Source organism: Pelodiscus sinensis, chromosome 9 (genome assembly GCF_052426305.1).
Source record: "Pelodiscus sinensis isolate ZL-2025 chromosome 9, ASM5242630v1, whole genome shotgun sequence".
NCBI lineage: Eukaryota > Metazoa > Chordata > Testudines > Trionychidae > Pelodiscus > Pelodiscus sinensis.
In genome coordinates, this window is record NC_143060.1 from 10,634,550 (window position 1) to 10,657,936 (window position 23,387).

At 44.7% G+C, this 23,387-nt stretch overlaps 1 protein-coding gene and 1 long non-coding RNA gene across 3 annotated transcripts in view; one reads left to right on the forward strand and one right to left on the reverse strand.

Annotated features, from left to right (window-relative positions):
* Positions 1-169: 169 nt before the first annotated feature.
* Positions 170-11,327, forward strand: LOC142830538 (uncharacterized). Its single transcript, XR_012905848.2, has 3 exons — positions 170-909; positions 8,003-8,133; positions 10,425-11,327. It is a non-coding gene; the product is annotated as an uncharacterized LOC142830538 (long non-coding RNA).
* Positions 11,328-11,968: 641 nt separating this feature from the next.
* The window catches only part of EPS15 (epidermal growth factor receptor pathway substrate 15), a 125,677-nt gene continuing 114,258 nt past the window's right edge, over positions 11,969-23,387 (reverse strand). For both annotated transcript variants that reach the window (XM_075935959.2, XM_075935960.2), the window contains 3 exons: positions 21,909-22,071; positions 18,452-18,630; positions 11,969-14,348 (listed from right to left, as the gene is read on the reverse strand). In XM_075935959.2, coding sequence (XP_075792074.1) covers positions 14,202-14,348; positions 18,452-18,630; positions 21,909-22,071 — 489 coding nt within the window. In that variant the 3' untranslated portion in view covers positions 11,969-14,201. The remainder of the gene's footprint in view (positions 14,349-18,451; positions 18,631-21,908; positions 22,072-23,387) is intronic.

The following is a 23,387-nucleotide window of genomic DNA, read 5'->3' on the forward strand; positions in this document are numbered from 1 at the left end:
GCGTGATTTGAAAAGTTTGGCTTAGCAAATCTTTATGTCTTATTTAATTAGTTAATTAGATTTAGAATCTATCATCTGAGTATACAATACAGAAAACCGTGGTAATAGAAATCTAAAGTTGCTGGTTGCCACTGAGTGTCTTTTTTTATATTACTTATCCATGTCCCTTATTTTGGAACATCATGGCCCCAGACCATAATGGTGATGACCAGGGCTCGACAAACTATGTAATCTACTTGCCTGTGGCAAGTAGATTACAACCCGGAAGAGCCGGGTTTGGGCGATCTGCGCATGTGCAGTTCGGCGAGCCCTGGTGATGACATTATTCCCTACTTTACTTCAGCATAACTCAGCTTTTCCCAGGGAATCCCCATTCTATACTTGTTTTCTCAAAAAACAGAAGTGAGCTCAATGGGGCTTTGTCTTAGCTTTTATGATAACTTCATTTAAATCAATCCACCCTGATTAGTGCTAGGTTTTGGCTAGTGGACATTTGTGTACTAGGGAACTACCCTAATTCAATTTTTCCAAATTTCAGCACAGTTGTCCAGTTGCAGGACCTAAGTTCTCTGTAAGCTGCATGACTGCGCAGCTGTTTTCTAAGCTACCCCCAGAAGTTCAAAACTCCTGAGCAGGCAGGGAGTTCAGCTGACCAGCAGGGGGCAGGGCATCATCATGCTAAGCAAGCAGGTAAGCAGAGCTGCTTGTGTTTGAAACTGAGTGGCTCCCAGAGAAGGTAAACAAGGAAGATATGGAGACAATAAGTGGGGGGGGAGGGGGGAGGAGGGAGTGATTGGCTGAGGCGGAGTCAAAAGGGAGTTTGGAGAGTCCCATCTGCACAAGGAGAGGCAGGAACTCAGCACTCTCAAGTCTCCTGGGAAGAGGAAGATAAGGGGCAAACTGAATGGGGTAGGTAGGTGCTAGCACTCGGGTGAAGTGGGGGGAGTTTGTTTATGCTGTGAGGTGGGGGAGGTGTGGATAATTTGTGGTTTAGCTGGGAGTTAGGACAGGGCAGACTGCTGGTGCCTGCTAGTTTGAGAAGCAGGATTTTATCCCAGCTCCCACCTGGGCTAGGGGGAGCAGACTGCACAGGGGTAGGTGTAGAGAAAGGGGGTGCGTGGGTGCTGGCATCTGTGCAGTGAGGTGGAGGGGGGAATTTGGGGTGTCCCCGACTCACTTGCTGCAGTCCTCTACCTGTCTGAGTTGAAGGGGGGGGGCAGCAGGCTGCACTGGGTGTGTGTGTGCACACGCCAGGAGGACATGTGCATGATTACATTTCAAACAAAGTTTACATAAGCTATTAATGGCTTAAAGTAAGAAAGAAAAAGATTTTTAACAGGTTTTTTTTAGTGTTGCAGATACCTAAAACTCTGATCTTAATGATTTTTTTAAAATCCTGTGTTACTAATTAATACATGGTATATTGAATTGCAGACTTTTGTTATGTGGTAGAGTTCTGCCTCTTTTGAGTCAGAAGTAGCAAGTACTAGGTGTGATGCTATTTGTTTTGTAGGATAAAATCTTATTTGTAAGCTCTTTGAAACATGCATCTCTCTACAAAACCTGAAGCCGTGTGTTAATATTTTCTGGGGTGCTCAGTGTGTGTGTGTGCTTTGTTTGTATTGGTGGTGCACACCCACACACTACCTCAATTTTGGTAATGTACTTAAATTTCAACCCACGCAAAAGAAAATTCAACCAACCCGAGGATAGAAGATGTCAGAGGGAATACTGGGCAGGACTAATTAATTGATTCTGATCCATACTCTGAGTACACATACCTATCTCTGTCTTCTCTTTCCTCATCCCTAGCATATGGAAATATATTACTGCCTGACTATACTTCGTTTTTGATACATGAAAAAAATCTCAAAGCACCCAAACTTCCCCAAGTCATTTAAGCACTAGAATAATGGTTGAATATTTCTTTATCTGAAAACTCGACAGTAGACTGGAATAACAATAAATATCACAGAAAGTTTCAAAACTTAGTAGATAACAAATCATGAAAATGTCAACAATATCACCACTGTGCTATCATTTCAACATTAAAATGAAGGTTACTCACCTTGTGCAGTAACTGGAGCACTTCGAGATGGTGTCCCCATGGATGCTCCACACTTGGTCTTGGTACTGTCCTGGCACCTGGATTGGAGGTTTTGAAGCAGTCCTTGCCGGGCTGTGCATGCACAGCATGAACCAGCGTGCACTATGCTGGTCTGCAGGGCGCATGTGCAGCCCGATCCCTCCAGTTCCTACTCCACCCTGGAAGCCCCCAGGTCTGAAGCAGAGGGGAGGAAGGTGGATTGTGGAGCATCCACGGGGTCACCATCTCGAAGAACTCCAGTGACTGAACAAGGTGAGTAACCTTGGTTTCTTCTTCGAGAGGTCCCTGAGGATGCTCCACGCTTGGCGATTAGCAAGCAGTTTCACCCCTTGGTGGCTGGGACTTTGGAATGTTAAGGTAGGCAGAAGATAATACCATGGAGCCCACTGTGGTGTTGACTGCATAGGAAAGTGTGCAGTACTTGGCAAAGGTAAGTTGTGGTGGCTGCCCTGCAAATGTCCATTAGTGGCACTTTGCATAGGTACGCCACAGAAGCAGGCACGGCCCTGGTGGAATGAGCTGTCAAGCGTTATGGTGATTGTAGGCCCGTGAGCATGTAAGCAGTTTTTAATACAGTCTCTAATCCATTTCGACAGCCTCTGTTTCGAAATGGGTTGTCCCTTTGCTTGATTGGCGAATGCAAGGAATAGATGAAGTGATTGTCTGAAGGGCCTACTTCTTCCTAGATAAAAAGACAAAGCTTGTCGAACATTGAGGGTGTGCATGGGAGACTCAAATGCATTTGTGTGTGGCTTTGGGAAGAATACAGGTAGGTTTACAGTTTCGTTTAGATAGAATGATGAAGGACCCTTTGATAAGTATTTTGGATGTGTGCAAAGGGTAATCCTATCACAGTGAAACACTGTACAAGGTGGGTCGGCCACAGGCTGGCGTGACGGCAACCAGGAAATGCAACCTTCATGGAGAGGTAAGAAAGGGAGCAAGAGATGAGGGACTTGAAAGGTGGCTTAGTCAAGGCTAGTAGTACTAGTCCGAGATACCAGATCAGGATGTAAAAGATGCAATCCTTTGAGAAACCTTTTGGTGATGGGGTGAGTAAGTACGGAGTGGCCGTCAATTTTGCAGTGGAAGGCTGTAATGGCTGCTAGGTGTACCTTGATGAAGCTAAACAAGAGTGATGATTGCTTTAAGGCGAGTAGATAATCAAGGATGAAGGACAGGGATGTTGAAGTTGGATCCTGCCCCTTTGATGTACACAATGCTGAGAATCACTTCCACTTGTAAGTGTAAGAAGCGCGGGTGGAGTCCTTACGGCTGTGGATGAGGATTGTTCGAACCTGTTCCAGGAGGTCTAGTTCTAAGTTGGAGAGCCACGGAGACATGCTATTAGATGTAGCTTGTGCAGATCTGGGTAGGTTTGGGTTGTCTGCCCCAGAGTGATTAGATTGTATTGGAGAGGGAGATTGATGGGTGTGCTAATCGACATCCTGAGCAGGAAGGTATACGACGGTTATCTTGGCCAGGCGGGGGCTATAAGGAAGACTGTGGAGCCATCCGTCCTGATCTTCTGAACAGCCTCGGCCAGAAGCGGTATGGGGGGTGGGTGGGAAGGGAAGGCATAAGGGAGGTCGTGATTCTACTGGATGAGGAAGGCATCCCTGAGAGATCCTGTCCCTATACCCGCTCTTGAGCAAAACTGGGTGCATTTGGTTTTGTGCGGCGTTGCAAATAGATCTATTGATGGTCAGCTCCACTTGTGAAATAGGAAGCGTGCTATCGAGATGTCAAGCACCCATTTGTGATGTTGGGGAAAGCGTCTGCTGAAAGCATCTGCTGGCATGTTGGAAACACCTGGTATGTGAACTGTGGAGAGCTGGATGTTGTGGCTGATACAAAAATTCCATAGCTTTATGGTTTTGGGGCAAAGGGATGGAGATCTGGCCCCTCCTTGTCTGTTGATATAGAAGACACAAGCAATGTTGTCTGAGGACAAGGACATGATTGTTGGTAATGGAAGGCAGGAAATGACTGCAAGCATTGTGTACGACGCACAATTATAATAGATTTATGTGTAAAGACATCTCTGGAGTTGACAAGAGGCCTTGGGCAGTCTGATCTTGGAACTGAGTGCCCCATCCGGTGGGGGAAGCATCTGTTGTAATTATGATGCTGGCCTGAAGAAACAGGACATCTATGCAAAGACTGGCTGATTTGGACAGGGTAGGCGGGCAGATAGGAGGCATCAAGAGGAATGGGATGATGTAACCAGACAATGTCGAGTACCAATCTGATGTGATGTAGTAGAATGGGCAAAGCCGATTTTGGAACGTTTGTGTGGTCATTCTCGGCATTGAAAGTTGGAGGGTATTTTTGGGGCCCTTGACCAAGCATTCAAATTTGCTTGTTGGTCAGTGGGGGTTGAGGGGCCAAGCCCGAAGACTTTGAGCCCAGGTTCGGTTTCTGTTAGGATTGTTATCCTGCCGAATTGTATTGGTCAGGTCCAAAATGGCGGGATTGATGGGGCGGGCAATTTTGTAGGATGGAACAGCCTGGAGTATATTGGTGAGCGCATGCTGGGGTTTGTGCCACTTCTGTGGTGATTTTGAGCTCAACCACAACTCTCTTAAAGAGTTCATTGAAGTGCTTGAAGTCATCCGTGGCTGAAAGTGGAGGTGGCATCATGGCCTCATCCGGTGATGAAGATGAGTTAGTAGGTGGTGACATATCGGGGGGTGACTCCTCCATTGGTTGGGGCACCTGAGGTTCTGACTGCTGCATCGATGAGGTTGTGTGTGGTGTAAGGGAGGCAGTGTGTTTGTAAGGGCTTGGTTGCAAGCTGTGATGTCTCCTGTATGAGCCCCAGGGACTCCAATATGGCTACTGTGCCAGACATAGTAACGGAGGAGGCACCCAGTGGTGCCCATACCAAGGGGGAAAATCAACCTTGGTTCATATTGGGGCTTGTAATATTGCACTGGAGGGCTGCAGTGCGGAGAAGGAGGCTTGTACCCCTTCGTTGGAGAATTGCAATGGCACTGGGGATAGAGCATGTGATGTCATAGGTACTGGGAAAGCATCCATGCCAGAAAGGGGTGACTGAGGGACAGATGTGACTGCTACGTCAACATTTAGCATGTACGGCAATGGTGCCACAAGGATCAGTGCTGGAGTTTGTAGTGTATGTCTCTATGGTGCCGATGGTGTGTTTGGCATGGATGGACAAGATTGCTGGTATGTTGGCAGTACTGAGTATACAACTGGTGCTGCAACTCTGGTCGGTGCCGAAGGAGGGGGCACCGTCAGCGTGGAGGAAAATGATTGGTGCCGTCGGGCATGGTGCCGACGGTGATGTTGGTGCCATGGTGATCAGTACTGCTGAAGTTGTTGGTACACTGATGGTGAGACAGTACCGATGTAGATGATGGTACATCGTGGTCTGTACTGGTATGGTTTTAGGGCGGTGCGTAAGCCCTTTGCCGACGGTACCACTTGCAGCTGATGGTGCCTAAACTCCTGAGGTACCCGGCATGTCATAAGTGCTGACGCAGGACCTCTGTGCCGATGGTTTGGGCAGAGACCATTTTCTGGAAGAGGGCTGATAAGGCACAGAGGAACTCCTCTTTTTTTAGTGCCATCTTGCCCTGAGGGAAGCCTTGGGGTGACCATACCTCTCTGGCTGCCTTCCCGGATCTGAAGCAGAGTGTGCCTTTTTCTCCACCAGGATCAGTTCTAGGCAAAGATCCCTGTCTCTGCGAGTCCTGGCCTTGAGTTTCGTACAGTGGAGACAATCTTGCAATGAATGGTGCTCTCCTAAACATCTGACACATTGCGAATGACTGTCAGATTGGGTTTGCGTATCGGCAACATGAAAATGTTTTTAAACTACAATTAACTACTGACTACGTAAGAAGAACATTAACAACTAACAATTAATGGCTAATAACTAGTTGAAGAGTGTCAGTAAGGCAGAGAAGAAGTCACTCACCTTCAACCAGTAACGATGGTTCTTCGAGATGTGTCCCCGTGGGTGCTCCATTACCGGGGTGTGTCTAGACTACAGGGTTTTTTCAAAAAAAGTGACCTTTTTTTGAAAAAACTTCCCCTGTATCTAGACTGCTGCTGCATTCTTTCAAAAGTAAATTGAAAGAACGTAGCAGTTTTTTCAACTGCAGAAAGCCTCATTTTATGAGGTATAACACTTTTTTTCAAAAGTGCTCTTTCGAAAAAAGGCGCTATGTAATGCAAACTGTGCTTTTTCGCAAGAGAGCATCCAGACTACCTGGGTGCTCTCTTTCAAAAAAGCAGCTTGCTTTTTTTTAAAAGTACTGATTGTTGTCTAGACACTCTTTTGAAATAGGCTTGCAGTCTAGACGTAGCCCGGATGTTGGACTCGTCCCAGCGCTGCAGATCGGAGACTTGCCATAGCCGTGCTCCGCCAGACTAAGCATGCACTGCCAGCGCCTCGCGCCATTTGCGCCTTTCATCCATCGCACGCGGTCCGGCCCCACCCAGTTCCTCTCACCCGCTTGGTCATCTGTAATGAGAAAGAAAACCAAGATTCTGGAGTGGGGAGGAGGGCAGGTTGTGGAGCACCCATGAGGACACATCTCGAAGAACCATCGTTACTGCACAAAGGAGAGTAACTTCTTCGCGTGGTCCTCGTGGGTACTCCATTACTGGTGGCTTTGGAGCAGTATCCCAGTCCGGAAGGTGGGCTACAGAATCAAAGTTTGTGATAGAGTAGGAGTACTGCTGAGGCCACTGAGGAGTCTGAAGCAAACTGCTGTACGATCGCATAATGCCTCATGAAAGTGATATTGGAGGACCATGTTGCTGCTCGGCTAATGTCACAAAACGGGACTCCTCTTATAAAGGCGGTAGATGTTGCTACTGCTCTTGTCGAATGAGCCTTAGGTTGTGATGGGAGCGACTTATTGCAGTTTGAATAAAAGGTAGTAATACATGCAACTATTAGCTTTGCAGTGCGTTGAGAAGATAGTGGTTGGCCCTTGGAGCGATCTGCTAGTGATATGATAAGATGGTCTGTTTTCCGGATTCCTTGCGTCCTGTTGATATAGAACGCAAGGGCTCTATGTACGTCGAGCGTATGGAGAATTGCTTCACGCGAAGAGGCGTGCGGTTTGGGACAGAAGCAGGGAAGAACGATTGGCTTGTTCATGTGAAATTCAGTACAGACTTTAGGAATAAATGCTAGATAGTATCTCAACGTTATTGAGTCCTTACTGAACACTGTATATGGTGGAGATAACATGAGGGCTGCTAGCTCACTTACTCTGCATGCCGACATTATGACCAGCAGAAAGAGCATCTTAATCGTAAGTGCAGTGAGTCGTAGCCATTGGTTCGAATGGGGAACGTGTTAAGGTGTTTAGTACCAAATCAAGATTCCATGAAGGTGGTGGGGGCTTCCGTGGTGGATTAAGATTTGTGAGCCCCTTCAAAAACCTTTTGGTGGTAGAATGGGAGAATAATGACGCACCCTTCCATGGCGTGGTGAAATGCGTTAATTGCCACTAGATGTACCCACAAGGAGGCTATTGAAAGTCCTGCTCTTTGCAAGTGTAGGATATAATTAAGTACATGGTGCAACGGTGAAGTGTGTGGATTTATATAATTACTGTTACACCATATTTTAAATCTAGATCATTTAGCCAAGTAAGTGGCTCTTGTGGAGTCCTTCCTACGTTCGGAACAACGGTCCTCAGATGCACGGAACCACTTAGCATCCAAGTGGTCAGATGTAGGATAAAACAGAGAGCCGTTCTGTTGAGTGAGCAGATCTGGCGCGGGGAGGGTGAGGAAGCGGTATGATATTTGCATGGACATTTGGTGAAGTGTTGGGTACCATGGTTGCCGTGCCCAAGCAGGGGCTATGAGAACCACCCGGGCTGCGTCCACTCTGATTTTTTCTAGGACCCTGGATACAAGGACAACTGGTAGGAATGCAGAGTAACGACGTTCCCCAATGGAGAAGAAAAGGCATCTCCCAAGGACTGATGGCCAATTCCTGCTCTGGAGCAATATTTTGGGCACTTCGCATTGGTGTAAGTAGCAAATAGGTCTATCATAGGGAAACCCCAACGACAGAAGATATGATGCAGAATGTTGGCCCGGATTTCCCACTTGGGATCGTGAAGGAATTGTCTGCTAAGTGAATCCGCAATAGCATTGTTGGCACCAGGTAAGTACGATGCTATGAGGGTAATGTCATTGCGAATACACCAGTTCCATAAGTGGATCGCCTCTGCACAGAGGGATCGAGACTGAGCCCCCTCTTGTCTGTTGACGTAATACATCGTTGCAATGTTGTTGTGCCCATTGTATAGGATTTGAAATGTCTGCAGGCGTGAAACACTACTCTGAGCTCAAGTATGTTGATGTGTAGCAACATTTCTGCTTCGGATCAACAGCCCTGAACTATTAACTTGCCTGTGTGAGCTCCCCAATCGATGAGGGAAGCATCTGTGGTTATCTGTTTCGATGGTTGGGGATGGCGAAAGGTGGTGGCGGTTCACTACTGGAGAGATTCTTGGACGTGCTGTGGTAGAACTACCAGTTTGTGATGCTGTGCTTCACAGGAATGTAAATGGAGGCCAGCCAATGCTGGAGGCAACGAAAATGTAACTTTGCATGTTGGACCACGACGGTGGTAGCTGCCGTGTGGCCCATTAATTATAGGAAAACGCACATGGGAAGTATTGACGACTGCATCAGCATGTTTATTAGGTCCTGAATTGCGTGGAAATGTTTGACAGGTAAATATGCTTGTGCCAAAATCGAGTAGATTTGAGCTCCTATGAAAATCAGAGTTTGATCTGGCTCTTGTGATGATTTTGGTATGTTTTTAATGAGTCCAAGGGACTTGAATGTCTGTCTCATTATCGCTACCATTCTGCGCGTCTCTGAACAGGTGCGACCTCTGAGGAGGCAGTCATCTAAATAGGGAAATATCATAATCCCTGTCCTGCGAAGGTGGGCTGCAACTACTGCCAGGGTTTTGGACAACACCCTGGGAGCAGATGCGAGGCCGAAAGGAAGTACTCTGTACTGAAAATGTTCATCTCCTACTACGAATCGAAGAAAACACCTGAGTGCCACATGTATCGCAATATGGAAATAGGCGTCCTGTAAGCTGAGGACCGTGAACCAATCTCCGTTATTCAGTGATGGTATAATCGTGGTTAGGGTCACCATCTTGAAACATTGCTTCTGAAGGTATTGGGTTTAGGTTTCGTAGATTTAGAATAGGTCTCCATCCCCTGGACGTTTTGGGAATGAGGAAATACCGAGAATAAAATCTTTTCCCCAGGAACTCATTGGGCACTCTCTCTATGTTTCAGTAGGTCCTTGTGAGATGGGTCCCTGAAGAGGGATGGGGTGGATGGGGTAGTTGGGGGTATGGAGGTGAGCGGAATAGTGCGACTGGATGCTACTATTTCTAAGACCCATCGGTCCGAGATGATGTTGACCCACTGATGGTAATATGGTCTTAGCAGATAGTGAAACAGAAGAACTTGTGCGCATCCTCGACAAAGCAGTCAAATCTGCTGCTTTGAAGAAGGTTGATTTGACGAACGGGCCGCCCAAGGTCACTTCTGTTGTGGCTGTTGTCTGAAGCGCCACTGATCAAGAGTGCAGTGCTGTTACTTGTGGAGTGTATAGTCATACCTTCTTTGGTAGGTGTAATAACGTTTACGCTTGTAGGGAGGCGTATACATTCTCAGCGTGTGAAGAGTGGTACAAGACTCCTTCCCTGAGTGAAGGACCCCATCTGTCTTAGTGGCAATCAGCCACTGTTTGTTGAATGGAAGATCTTCAACTTTACTCTGGAGCTCTTTCGGAACTCCCACTGACAGAAGCCATTTTTCTTTCAAGCGGCAGTCCTAGGAGAAAAAGCCCTGCATTTTTGTGTAGCGTGTTCAGCGCTAGCAGCCAGAGGGGCGTCAGAAGGTTGGAGCTCCTTGTCGAACAATATCAATTTTAGGTGCATCTCTTGGTCTCTCCAAGCTCTGGCAGTCAGCTTGCAGCAATGGGTGCATTTTTGTGGCACATGCGCCTCCCCAAGCACCTGATACATGCCGTATGGCCGTCTGAGGCCGGCATTGCCTCGCGGCAGACGGTACATTTTTTAAAACTTGGAGAGCCAGGCATTTTAGCGTCATTTTCTTGTTTTTTGTTGTTCGGATTTTATTTTATTTATTTATTTATTTTAGGCGGCTGATCTGTAACGGTTAAGCTACTTAAAACTGTTTTTTTTTAAAACTATAACACAAAGTATAACTAAAACAGATTGAGAAGAACTACTAAAAACTATTAACTTGTCAACTATTTACAGATACTTGTTTGAGGAACACTGAGGAGAAAAGGGAGCTCTGTCCGTGACCAAGGGCGGTTGAGAAGAGCTGGGCGGGGCCGTACCGGGCGCGGCCATACCCGGTGCAACAGATGAAAAGCACGAATTGAGCGAGGTGCTGGTTGTGCATGCGCGGTCCAGCGGAGCACGACTTATGGCAAGTCTCCAACCCGTGGCACCGGGATGAGCCTGACACCAGTAGTGGAGCACCCATGGGAGACCACTCAAAGAAGAACTACGGCACTCTCAGGCCAACAGTGGTTGAGAAGAAATGGGAGAGATCGGGCTGCGCATTCGTAGTGATGACTAGCACGGTGTATGCTGATTCATGCTGTGCACACACGGTCCAGCAGTAACTGCTTCAAAATCTCTGATCCAAGGCCAAGTGAGGAGCATCCATGGGGACCTCTGGAAGAAGACAGGTTATAAGAATGTTTTACTTGCACAACAAAATACTTCACACTTGTAGAACTTTCCAGTAAATGTTCTAACAATCAGTTATCACATACCCTAAATTTTACAAGTCAGATAAAAAAATGCCAAACTAAGATTTTACGGATTTAAGAATTGTTTAAGCTACTAAAACCATGTGCAACTCACAATTTATATCTAGACTAGGGGTGTGAACATGTATCTGAGTACACAGTTAACCGATGAGGCTGGACTCATTGGTTAACCCTCTCAGTTACAGGCAGTTAAAGGCAGTGGAGGAATGAGGAGGCAAGCAGGTGTGCATGGGGGAGCCAGCTTTTAAACTGACTCCCCGCACAGGGCAGATCCTGTGGAGCTGCCTGCTCTCTCCACCCCATGCGGAGGGAGGAAGAAAGGGAGGCAGGAGCTGGCTTAAAAGCCTGCCCTCACCCATGCTGTATCAGAGGCAGCAGCACGAGGGAGGGGAGGTGGGAACCTGAACACAGGTGGGAAGAAGGAAAATGGCAACCAGTGCTGGCACGGGAGCTGGCTTAAAAGCCAGCTCATGCCTCCCCCACTGCATGTAAATGTGTAACCGCTAAAAAATTCAGCAGTTACACATTTATACAAATAACCCCATTTTAACATCCTTAATCTAGACTGATGCTCTTATGTCATCCCTTCATATTTTCACAAACAAAACTGAAGAGAAAGATCACTGCCAAAATTTTCAAGCCTGGGTTCCTAAAATCCATTCTTGGGCACATACATTGAAATTCAGGCTGCTTCTTAAGTGCTGAACACCTGCAGCTCCTGTTGAGTACAATGGTGGCCAGGATTGACTGTCAACTCCGAAAAACGGAAGTGGCTTGGAGTCTGATCAGTTTTAAACTACACTGGAGCTCGATAGGAGGTACGCCAGGGCTTTGAAATGACAGGCTGCTTCTATTCAAGTGCCTAAACATGTATTTGGGAGACTAACTGTAGGTGTCCATGTTTGAAAATGCCGACCAAAGATTCAAACTTTTATTTCATGCTTTAGATGAGAAGAGTCTGTAGTTTGTCTATAAGGTCTTTTATTGTTCATTGTCACCATTCTGAAGAGACAGAGACCATTTATTTCTTTAAACTTTATTTCTTCATAATTACAGGCTACTGTTAGACTTTTAAACAAATGTAGAGTCTATAAATAAAGGCTAACCCCATGTGGCCAAGTTTTCAAGAGCCAGTTAAAATTAATAAGTAATGCCATTTAGCTCACAGCAGTGGTTTATTGGTAATCTTAACTACTCAGAGTCAGTAACATGAAATGTAACATCAAATGACTCAAAACTTTAAATTCCACACAGGAAAGCATGAATATATATAATATATACATATAATATTGTATTGGTCCACTGAGTATACATTTTTAACAAAAGATAAGAATCTGTAGTCCAGTTAAGCATACAATATGCAAGATTAGTGTACACTTATTACAAAGGTTGTATACATAAGTTATAGATATTTAATACTTGCATGAGGTTTCTTTAAGTTGCTTTTTTGAGCGGATGTTGCAAATGCTCTTTTCCCAGTGCAAAAGAAAAGCTGTCCAAGTCAAGTTACCCATTTTCCTGAAAGAATGAAAATTGCCTTCTTCAAAATCGCTTGCAGCAGTGACCCTAGCTAACTGGAACTTTTAAAACAAACTAAAAGTGTGGCTAATGAATCATTCCTTGCTTCACACAAGTTTTGTGATTATTTTTGTCTTGAAACACTTCTAATCTCAGGATAAATACACCAAAATAAAAAGTGCAAGGAAGAACATCAGATATATATTGCTGCAGTCCAATTGTGTGTGTGTGTGTGTGTGTGTGTGTGTGTGTGTGTGTGTACAGGATCAAAAAAGCATCATTTGGAATGACACAAATGGATCTGACATTCTTACATTTATACAACAGGCAATAAATTACTTTCATTAACATTTTATCAACCTACTTTGACTCAGTGACCATAAAGAATTATAAATCAGTTTTTCTTAATAAGGTGCAACTATCAGTTGACATTCAATAAATTAAATGTATAGAAAAAGACTGTTGTATAAAGTTAAACTATGCCTTTATTTGTCCTACTTCTCTATCCTACTTCAAATTCAAATTTACCACATTGCCAGCTTAGACGTATACTGGCTCAACTAGAAGTGGGGCTTCCATTTTTTTGAGTCATTTTGGCCAACAGTGAATTCATGTTAATTATCCATTTAGTTTTTCGATGTTACAAAAAAAATCTTGCTTCAAGCCTCCCAACCTTATAACCATGCAAAAAAGCAATTAAAGTTTCAATCTTTCCCACTTGTACTCTTAATTTCAAGTCCAGCAGTAAAACCTTCATTAACAATAATATAAAATAAAGCACTCGACAGTTCCAGCATTACTGAAGTCTGCTCTGAAAAAGTACAAAAGATTTCAAACAACTGTAACAACCTGGCTGGAAGGGGGTCAGGAAGGCAGAGTAACTGCCATGTTCATCTTCTGCTCAATTATACTTGCTCACAGATTATACTTAAACTTTACTCTCATTGCCTGCATTATACACTGATTTATTTACAGGTAGGAAATATGCTTTACTTTCCTGAAATATGTTTTCTGAGAGAGTATATGCTAAAATTAATGGAATATTCAAATCTAAAAATAACTAAAGATGGAATTCAGCAGAAATGTCCACACACCTTCTATACCATAAACAGATAGTAGAAGGATCTGGCCTTTTTATGAGACTGCACACAATCTGCACAGAAGCTAATCTGTTCTTTGTTAATTTTTTTTTAATTACTCAGCTCTGTACACCATGGTACAAAATATAAAATGCAGGCTTTCACCTTCATCTTTAATATTATACCCCTTTCAACAACATACTTTCCAAAGGAACATGATTGAGACAATATTTTGCTTGTCTGATGTCTCAACGTTGGTCTTCCATAATTACAAGGGTTCATAAAGATATCTTCACATATCACCAGAACGATAACCACTTTCCTTAAGGAGATTAAATCTACCTAATCTTTCTATATTACATAAAGACACTTTGATGTCATGGGTTTACAGAAGAAAAATTACACAGACTAAAAGTTCTAGGAGAAAACTCATGGAAGCAGCATTCTGTTAACTGATAAGCTTAGTGAAAAAATTTAGGAAACTTGCATATCAAAATGGGAGAAATATAAAGGTGATTATTAAATCACAACTGCGGGAATTTAAAACCTTTCATATTTTGCTGTTCATAGGTAGCTTCTGATTAACATTTCAAATAGGTTAATTTTTCAGGAAAAAGGGACAAAACAGTTGACATAAGACAATGTTGTTCTAAGCTTCATGCTTCTGATATTTCAGATTTACTGAGTGCAATAGCCAGCTCCAAGTCTTCTTGCTCTTGTTGTTTTAATCTTGCAAGTCTCTCTTTTTCTTCTCTCTCACTTTCCCTCTTAGCCCATTCAATCATATCTTCTTCAGTAGGATACTGCAATTTAAATACATAAATAAATAAATAAATAAATAAATAAATAAATATGGATTTAATCAGAATGTAACTGCACAATACAAAGACTCTCAGACTCAAGTACATTTAAACTGTTTCAAAATATCATGGATTTATTTTAGGTTTAGAATTTGTCTCTGTGCTGAAAAATGTGTTTCAAGAGTAGCCTGGTACAATTTCATTTGTAGTTTAAATAAGAATTGCACTAGCACAGTCCTGAAGATTAACTGTTTGATCAAAAATACTACCTGTTCAATTATCACCAATTTAAAGATACAATCTGGGAATCTGCTGAACACAGTGACCTATGCAAAGTACTCATAACTTCAAGCATATGAGCAATCCTAATGAACAAAACTGAGTCCTAAATTTAGACAGAGAAAACAATGCTACTGCATCAATCACTTTAAACTGTTTAACAAAAAAATTCTAGGTATTAGGATCAGAGACCTCAGGAAGAGTTGGAAGAGACCTTAGGAGATCATCGAGGTCAATCCCCTGCTAAAAGCAGGACCAATCCCAACTAAATTACCCCGGCCAAGGATCTGTCAAATTGGGGTTTAAAAACCTCTAGGTATGTAGATTCCACCACCTTCTGAGGTAACCCATTTCACTGCTTCACCAACTTCCTAATTACATATTTTTTCGTAATATCCAACCTAGACCTCCCCCACTGCCACTTGAGACTACTGCTCCTTGTTCTGACATCTGTCACCACTCAGAACAGCCTCTCTCTCCAGCTCTTTGGGACCCCTTCAGGTACTTGAAGGCTGCTATCAAATCCCCCCTTACTATTCTCTTCTGAAGATTAAATAAGACCAGATTTCTCAGCCCCTCCTCAAAAGCCATGTACTCCAGCTCCCTAATAATTTTTGTTGCCCTCCACGGGACTCTTTCCAACCAAATGTGAATAAATTGGTAGTCCCTCATACACTACAGGATACATCTGGCACTGTGGAACAACTATCTTTTCCCTCATTTAACAGTGTTGTGCTCCTTTAAAGATATTTTTCCCAGTGGCAGTGACTGCAGAATGAACTGTGCAGCTGGTGTCACTAGAAAAATGATTCTGCAGAGGAATACAGTATAAGCCAAGTACCTCTGTAACTGCTCTCCTGTCCTTACATGGAAAAAAAGGGGGAGGGGAGAGAGAAAATAAAAGATAAAGGTGTATGTTTGCAAACAGAACATGAAGTGAGCTGCTCAAATATTACAGTATTTCGATGTCATGGTCCCAAATAAGGAATGGGATTATCAGCAATACAGTACAAAAATTAATGCCAAACATGGTTCTATTAGCATTCCAGAGAAGGCATAGATTGAGTATAACAGAGAGATGGCTACTTTAAAAAACTAAAACTCATTTCTCCGTTAACTGCTATTTCTAAACTTGACATTTTTGTAGACACAAAACAATTTGAGAAACAATGTGATTCCTTTCTGAAGCCCATAGTCAAAGGTCCCTGAAACTGAAAGATACCATTCCATCCACCACTCTCCTTTACCCTGTCAGGTTTGCAACCTAGTCCATCTAAGAATCAGTATGAGCAAGAAGAGTATTTTAGAGATTTCCATAGTACAACAAGCAGCACAACCCAAATTAATAAACCACCACCTGTCAAATTAAAAACTGGAACAGCGTTTACTCACCAGACATACAATTTACAAGGACTAAACAGAGCATGAGCAACCTGGCCAGGTTACTATAAGTACAACTTGCTATCATTATATAAAAATCCACTCAAAGAGGCATGAAAGCTGGAAGAGAAGCAAAGCTTTCCACAATTCTTACTTGCGAAGCACAGAGAAAATAATTTCATATACATAGAAACATACTCAAAATGTCAGTTTGCTCTTATTGCTTGGTCCCAGGGATTTATGTGAAATAGATAACTGTTTATAAATACATGCCACATTTTAACTTATTATACCTGTGCCTCCAATTTACTAACCATTTATCTCTCAAATATAATTATATTCCATTCATTTATATTTTATAAACACAAACCTTATATAATTATCTATTGTGGAATATTGGAATTGTAACCAAACATTTTAGAGATTGCTAAGAAAAAAAACTAACAGGATCTTAATTTTATTTTTAAATTCTGTAATGATCGCATCATGCCATATGATTTGAACTTGTGAATATTTAAATGTATTGTGTAGTCTAACACAGGGGTGGGCAGAAGGGCCTCTATGGGCCAGATCCCGCCTGCCAAGCAAGTTGATCCAGTCCATGGAGGCCTTGCTGCTCCCCCCGCCCTCAGGTCAATCAAGCCCTGGGGGCAGAGAGAAGCACATGAAGTCTCCCCCCATCCTACCCCTGCCCTGCAAGGAGTGTGCAGTGCTTAGAACCACCCAGTGCTCCTGGCAGGGCAGGAGGAGACTTCACATACTCTCCCTGCTCCCAAGCCCTGATTGACCTGGGGTCAGGGGGAGAGAGGAGTGTGCGAAGTCTGCTCTTGCCTTTGTGAGGAGTGCAGCACTTCTAAGCACTGCACTCTCCTTGCAGGACAGGGGCAAGGTGGGAGGAGACTTTGCACACTCCCTGAACCCCAGGTCTATAAACACTTGGGGGTGAGGGGAGCACATGAAGTCTCCTCCCACCTTGCAAGGGGCTCAGCACTTAAAGTCAACTGCCAGCCGCTGCTCAGCTAGCTGTATACTCTAAGTGCGGCGCTCCCTTGCAGGGCAAGTGTAGGGAGCAAGAGACTTCACATGCTCCCCCTCCCTAGACCGTGACTGACCTGGGGGCAGCAGGGGGGAGCACCGCCAGAGGCACAGGTACCTAGAGGGAACGGCCAGCTCTTCAGAACAGCTGACTGTACTCTTTGGGGGAGGGGAGGGGAGGGCAAAGACATTGCTCGCTCCCCCACCCCAAGACCAATCAGGGTCTGTGGGTGGGGAAACACAGAAATGTCCTGGCCATGGCCCTTCGGCCTGAGGCCCAGCCCCTTCCAGTCATAAATTATTGCTCACCCCTGGTATAACATGATGGATGTCAACTAGAATACCTAGACAATTACATAAATTATCTGATAACTGCTTTGTAAAAGTCTGGAACCCTTCAGGGAAAACTTTTACGCAATCAATATAACCTCAATAATAACAACAAAATTCTGCATTGTTTATACTGAAGAATGGATTATACCAGCCTTAATTACAACTACACGTACCTTATCAAGTACCTGCTCTAAACATATCGTGAACCTTTTAAAAGTTAATTAGAGCTGGTAAGAAAAGGGATTACATAGTTCTGAAGACAAGTTTTGGCAATTTTAAATTAAATCTGAAGATTTTACTACAGATTGAATCTCTAAAATCTGGGAATCTCTGGTCCAGCAACACTGGACCACAGATATTGCTGGACCAGAGAGCCCCGGCTGGCCAGGTTCAGAAGTGCAGCCCAGGTTGTGCTGGCAGTAGGGAGCGCATCCCCAGCCGGAGTCGGAGGCAGCAGGGCCAGTAGCCAGAGGCGAAGCTCTGGCTAAGGTTGTCAGGGTGAGGCGTGCAGCCCCGCCCAGGGCTCACATTGTGGAAACAGACTCAGTTGGGACTGGCGTGGTGGGGAGTGGCGTAGGGTGAGGATGCAGCCCCAGTCAGGGCTGGTGGCAGCGAGTGCTGCCCCAGCCAAGCTTGGAGGAAGCAAGGTTAGCAGTCAGGAGTGCAGCCCTGGCTGGTGCTGGAGTAAGTGGAACCGGCAGCTGGACGCACAACCCAAACCAGTGATGTGGGAGGCACATCCCCAGCCAGGGCTAGAGGCAGAGAGGCCAGCCCTTGTGTGGAGCTGGTGCAGAAGGGGCTGCAGCCCCAGTCAGGACTGGCACAGTGGGGGGCTGGAGGCAGCGAAGGACGGCAAGGAACGCAGGCTCTGCTCCCGCTGAGACTATCTATCAGCACCCACTTACAACTCTCTGTAGCCTTGACCTCCCCTTGTCCAGAAAACTCCATGGTTCAGGACCACTCAGGTCCCGATGGTGCCAGAGAGAAGGAAGGTTTGACCTGTATAATTGAATCATTCCAGAAAGTTTTAAAAATGCTTCCTCACCTCAAGAAACAAATATATAAAAGTATCTACTTACTGCACTGAAGTTTGCAAAATTGCTAGTGTCTGTGTCTTTACCAATATTGCTGGGAGCAAATGGGTCACAAAATAGATCAGCTTCTTGTTCTTTGGTAACATCACAGCCTGGGAAAGGCTGAAACGGATCATTCTGTTTAAAGGAATCTGAAGAATCCAGTTTGTTGTTAGGTCTTTTCCCTGGATCAAAAATAATCCAAGTCAACTCAAATGGCCACAAAAATAGCAGCAAGTGTAATCTAAGCAAATAAAGCAGTCCTGCCCTTCAAAAAGCAGAGTGAAATTTCACCAAAATAATGTTACAAATTAGAGCTAATATTTTAAAAGTTTTATTTACTGATAATAGCGCAAGATTTAAATCGTTCCTCCCTTACCAAAAGCAGAACCCAATTAATTATTCTGTTATTTTATTACCATTGTATACTATCTTCTGACAGTCTAATTTTTATGGTATAGCTTTCGTTAACAATTTAAAACTCTTATAATATAGTACTCCATAATAATGCACTAGTGTTCACATAAGCCTAAATGCAAATGGAATAAAGACTGGAGTTTGAAAAGGAATGCAACTGCTACTACACTTAAGCCTACCGGTATCTCTTCAAAATTTGATTTCCAAGGTAAAAAAATAAAATGAAATGTTCATTGTAATTAAGATACTACACTTGCTTTGAATCAATAACACGTTACAATGGCTGTAGCTTCTTTACCTATCTATGCTCCTTCTGGTGGGCAGGAAGCATGGGTCCATTATTTAGGGAATAAGACTACAAGTTAGCAATCTTGGGTTTTATTACTAACTCTTCCATTGACTAACCTACGTTACCTTAGAAAAGGCACTTGGGATGTAAAGAGGTTAAATTTCAAAAAAGGAAACTGTTTTGAAAACTAGAGACCTTCAATGGTACTTGCACTGAAGTGGGTTATTTGTTTTTAACACAGAACCTCCTAAGATTTGTTATCTATTAACACCTACTGGCAGCTCTCTGTAGTAACTATGGATGTAATAGTGCAGCCGGTTAAGCATCCGTTTATCGGTTAATCATTTATCGGTTAATGCTATCGGATACACCCAATCCCCCGCCCCTCTGCGACTCTGTATTTACAGTGCAGGTTGGACCTCCTTTGTCTGGCACTGTCAGGACCTGACTGGTCCCGAAAAAAAAAGAATTTGCTGGACCAGGGGACGTCTTCTGCCACTGGCTCCCAAAGCTGCCCCAGCAGGCACTTGCCTCCCAACCTCAACTCAACCTGGCTGGGCTGCTTGCCCAGCTGCTGCCGGCTCTCTGGGCAGCAGAGGATCTGACTCCTGCCACAGGACTCCAGCCCTGCATATCCGGGGGCAGCCACGGGGCTCTGGCCCCGGCCCTGCACTCCAGGGAGCTACTGTGGGGCTCTGGCCCCAGCCCTGCACTCCAGGGGGCTACTGTGGGGCTCTGGCCCCGGCCCTACACTCCAGGGGGCTACTGTGGGGCTCTGGCCCCGGCCCTGCACTCCAGGGGGCTACTGTGGGGCTCTGGCCCTGGCCCTGCACTCCAGGGGGCTACTGTGGGGCTCCAGCCTCATGCTACCACAAGGCTCAACTCGAGCCCCACACTCCTGGGGGATGCTGCAATGCCCCAGTTTTGTGCTCTGGGAACTACTGCAGAGCTCTGGCTCCAGCCCTGAGTTCCAAGAAGCTGCCGGAGGACTCTGGTCTCATGCTGCCATGGGATTCTGACCTTAGCCCCAAGCTCCTGGGGGCTGCCAAAGGGCTCCAGTCCAGCACCAATCTGTGCTGCTGGGGGACTCCTGCATGGCCCTGCACAGCCTCAGGATGCTGGAGGTTGTCGTGGGGCTCTGGCCTCTGTTTTGTACCGCCCCCAGCTGGGCTGCCAACCCTGTTGCCCCAGCCAGCTGGCCCTTCTGCACTTAGGCTCTTAGGCTCTCTGATCCAGGAGCATCTGTGGTTCTGTAAGACAACGGATGTTGCCAGACCACAGAGCACCGGTTTTTGGAGGTACAACCTGTATTTTGGGAACCAGCGCACAAGCACACTGGCTCAGTCCCAGCACTCTTAGCAAGTTTGCAGATGACACTAAACTAGGGGGAGACATAAATACGCTGGAGGGTAGAGATAGGGTCCAGAGTGATCTGGACAGATTAGAGGATTGGGCCAAAATAAATCTAATGAGGTTGAACAAGGACAATTGCAGCATCCTGCACTTGGGACGGAAGAATCCCAAGCATTGTTACAAGCTGGGGACTGAATAGCTAAGTAGCAGTTCAGCAGAAAAGGACCTAGGGATTACAGTGGATGAGTAGCTGTATATGCGTCAACAGTGTGCCCTTGCAGCCAAGAAGGCTAATGGTATATTAGGGTGCATTAGGAGGAGCATTGCCAGCAGATCCAGAGAAGTGATTATTCCCCTTTATTTGGCTCTGGGGAGGCCACATATGGAATAGTGTGTCCAGTTCTGGGCCCCCCACTATAGAAAGGATGCGGACACATTGGACAGGGTTCAGCAGAGGGCGACCAAAATGATTAGGGGGCTGGAGCACACAATTTATGAGGAGAGACTGAGGGACTTGGATTTGTTTAGTCTGCAAAAGAGAAGAGTGGGGGTGGGGGGGGGGATTTGATAGCAGCCTTCAGCTTCCTGAAGGGAGGTTCCAAAGAGGATGGAGAGAGGCTGTTCTCAGTAGTGACAGATGGCAGAACAAGGAGTAATGGTCTCAAGTTACAGTGGGGGAGGTCTAGGTTGGATATTAGGAAAAACTATTTCACTAGGAGGGTGGTGAAGCACTGGAATGGGTTGCCTAGGGAGGTGGTGGAATCTCCATCTCTAGAAGTGTGCAAGTCTCGGCTTGACAAAGCCGTGGCTGGGTTGATTTAGTTGGGATTGGTCCTGCCTTGGGCAGGGGGCTACACTTGATGACCTCCTGAGGTCTCTTCCAGCTCTGATTCTATGATATTTTTGGACCTGGTGCAAGACGGAACCGAGCCAGCATGCTTGCACATCAGCTCTCAAGCTCTTTAAACACTGGGCTGCAGAAAGGGTAGCTGTTGCACCTGGTGCAAGCCAGGACTGAGCCAGCATGCTTGCACACCGGCTGTTATGCCCTTTTAAATGAAGAACTGCTTATTGGTTAATCATGTAGCCAATGATTACTGAATGACACACTTCCTAACTTTCCTACTAGTAACACTATTTCTTTGTAGAAATTTGAAGTTAGGTTTTCTCCTTTTTTCAGTTTCTTGCTCTCTCCAAACAAACTGCTGACCTAACATTCACGGGGAGTTTAACATCAGAGAAGGTGTAAGCAGTACAGGGGCAGAGTTCTTTCATATTTTGCCAGTTCCTGAATACTTTTATTATAGTTCCACAGGAAATCAAACTATGTTTTCTTACAACCATCACATCATTACAGAAGAAGGCAAAACAAACTTTACTGGAATCTCAAGTATTAGCTTTTACCAGGTGGTGGAGGGCAGGGTCTTGAAGGAGTTGCAGTCTTGGGGGGCAAAGCAGGAGGAATATCCTCATTTTTAGCTGGTGGCTCTTCAAATATATTTTTAGTTATGACCACATTGTTTACAGAGCCTGATGTGGAGGAAATAAAAGGATCTTCATTGTTGGCCTATTAAAAAAATAATAATAATAATAAATGCTATTTTACCATTTTCTTCAACATAATCGAATTCTGCTCCTCCCCTCCTTTCTTTCATAAAGCAATGAGCAATACTTAACCACAATTAGAAAAAAACAGTGAAGGTGCAAGCAAATCAGGGAATGTGTCAGCATTTCTCTGTTTAGCACAATACTAAAGGAGTATTATTAACTATTTACATTATGGTAACATTCGGCGGGCCAAATCAAACCCCATTTTGCTAAAATCTGAATAAAGAAGAGAGAATCCCTGCTCTGAAGACCTTAGCATATGGAGAACAGTACAGCATACTCCATATAACAATAACTTGTTCAGTCATTTGGTACAAGGAGAAAGAAGACAAATAGCTCAGAAAACAGCACAAGTTGCCTACAATATAACCATACTGTCCCACAGTTCTCATGGTCCACAATGTAAGGAAGTCAGGTTTAGTGAAACAAGAGGTAATTCAAAATGAAAGCACAAGAGGGAATCTTGAAATTCCACTGAAACCAGCAAAGTGTTCTCAGGTTATTAGCTGAAGAATTAAACTCAGCATACAAGGCCTTGTTTGGACACAGACTGGCTAACCTTGTGAGGAGGGCTTTAAACTAGGTTTGTCGGGGGCAGGTGAGCAAAGCCCACAGGTAAGTGCTGAATGTGCGGGACTGGGAGATGGGTTGGAAATGGGGGGGACTACGGCCTATAATGGCAAGGAGAAAGGAGGGTCAGGGCACAACAGGGAGGCAAGATCAAATCAGTATCTTAGATGCCTATATACAAATGCGAGAAGTATGGGTAATAAGCAGGAAGAACTGGAATTGCTAACCAATAAATACAACTATGATATCATTGGTATTACAGAAACCTGGTGGGATGGGACGCATGATTGGAATATTGGTATGGAAGGGTACGGCTTGCTCAGGAAGGACAGACAGGGAAAAAAGGGAGGAGGGGTTGCCTTGTATATTAAAAATGTACACACTTGGACTGAAGTGGAGATGAACGTAGGAGATAGCTGTGTAGAGAATCTCTGGGTTAAGCTAAAAGGGGTAAAAAACGAGGGTGATGTCATGCTAGGAGTCTACTACAGGCCACCTAGCCAGGTGGAAGAGGTGGATGAGGCCTTTTTTAAACAATTAACAAAACTATCCAAAGCCCAAGATTTGGTGGTGATGGGGGACTTCAACTATCCAGACATATGTTGGGAAACTAACACAGCGAGGCACAGGCTATCCAATAAGTTTCTGGACTGCATTGGAGACAACTTTCTGTTTCAGAAGGTTGAAAAAGCTACCAGAGGAGAA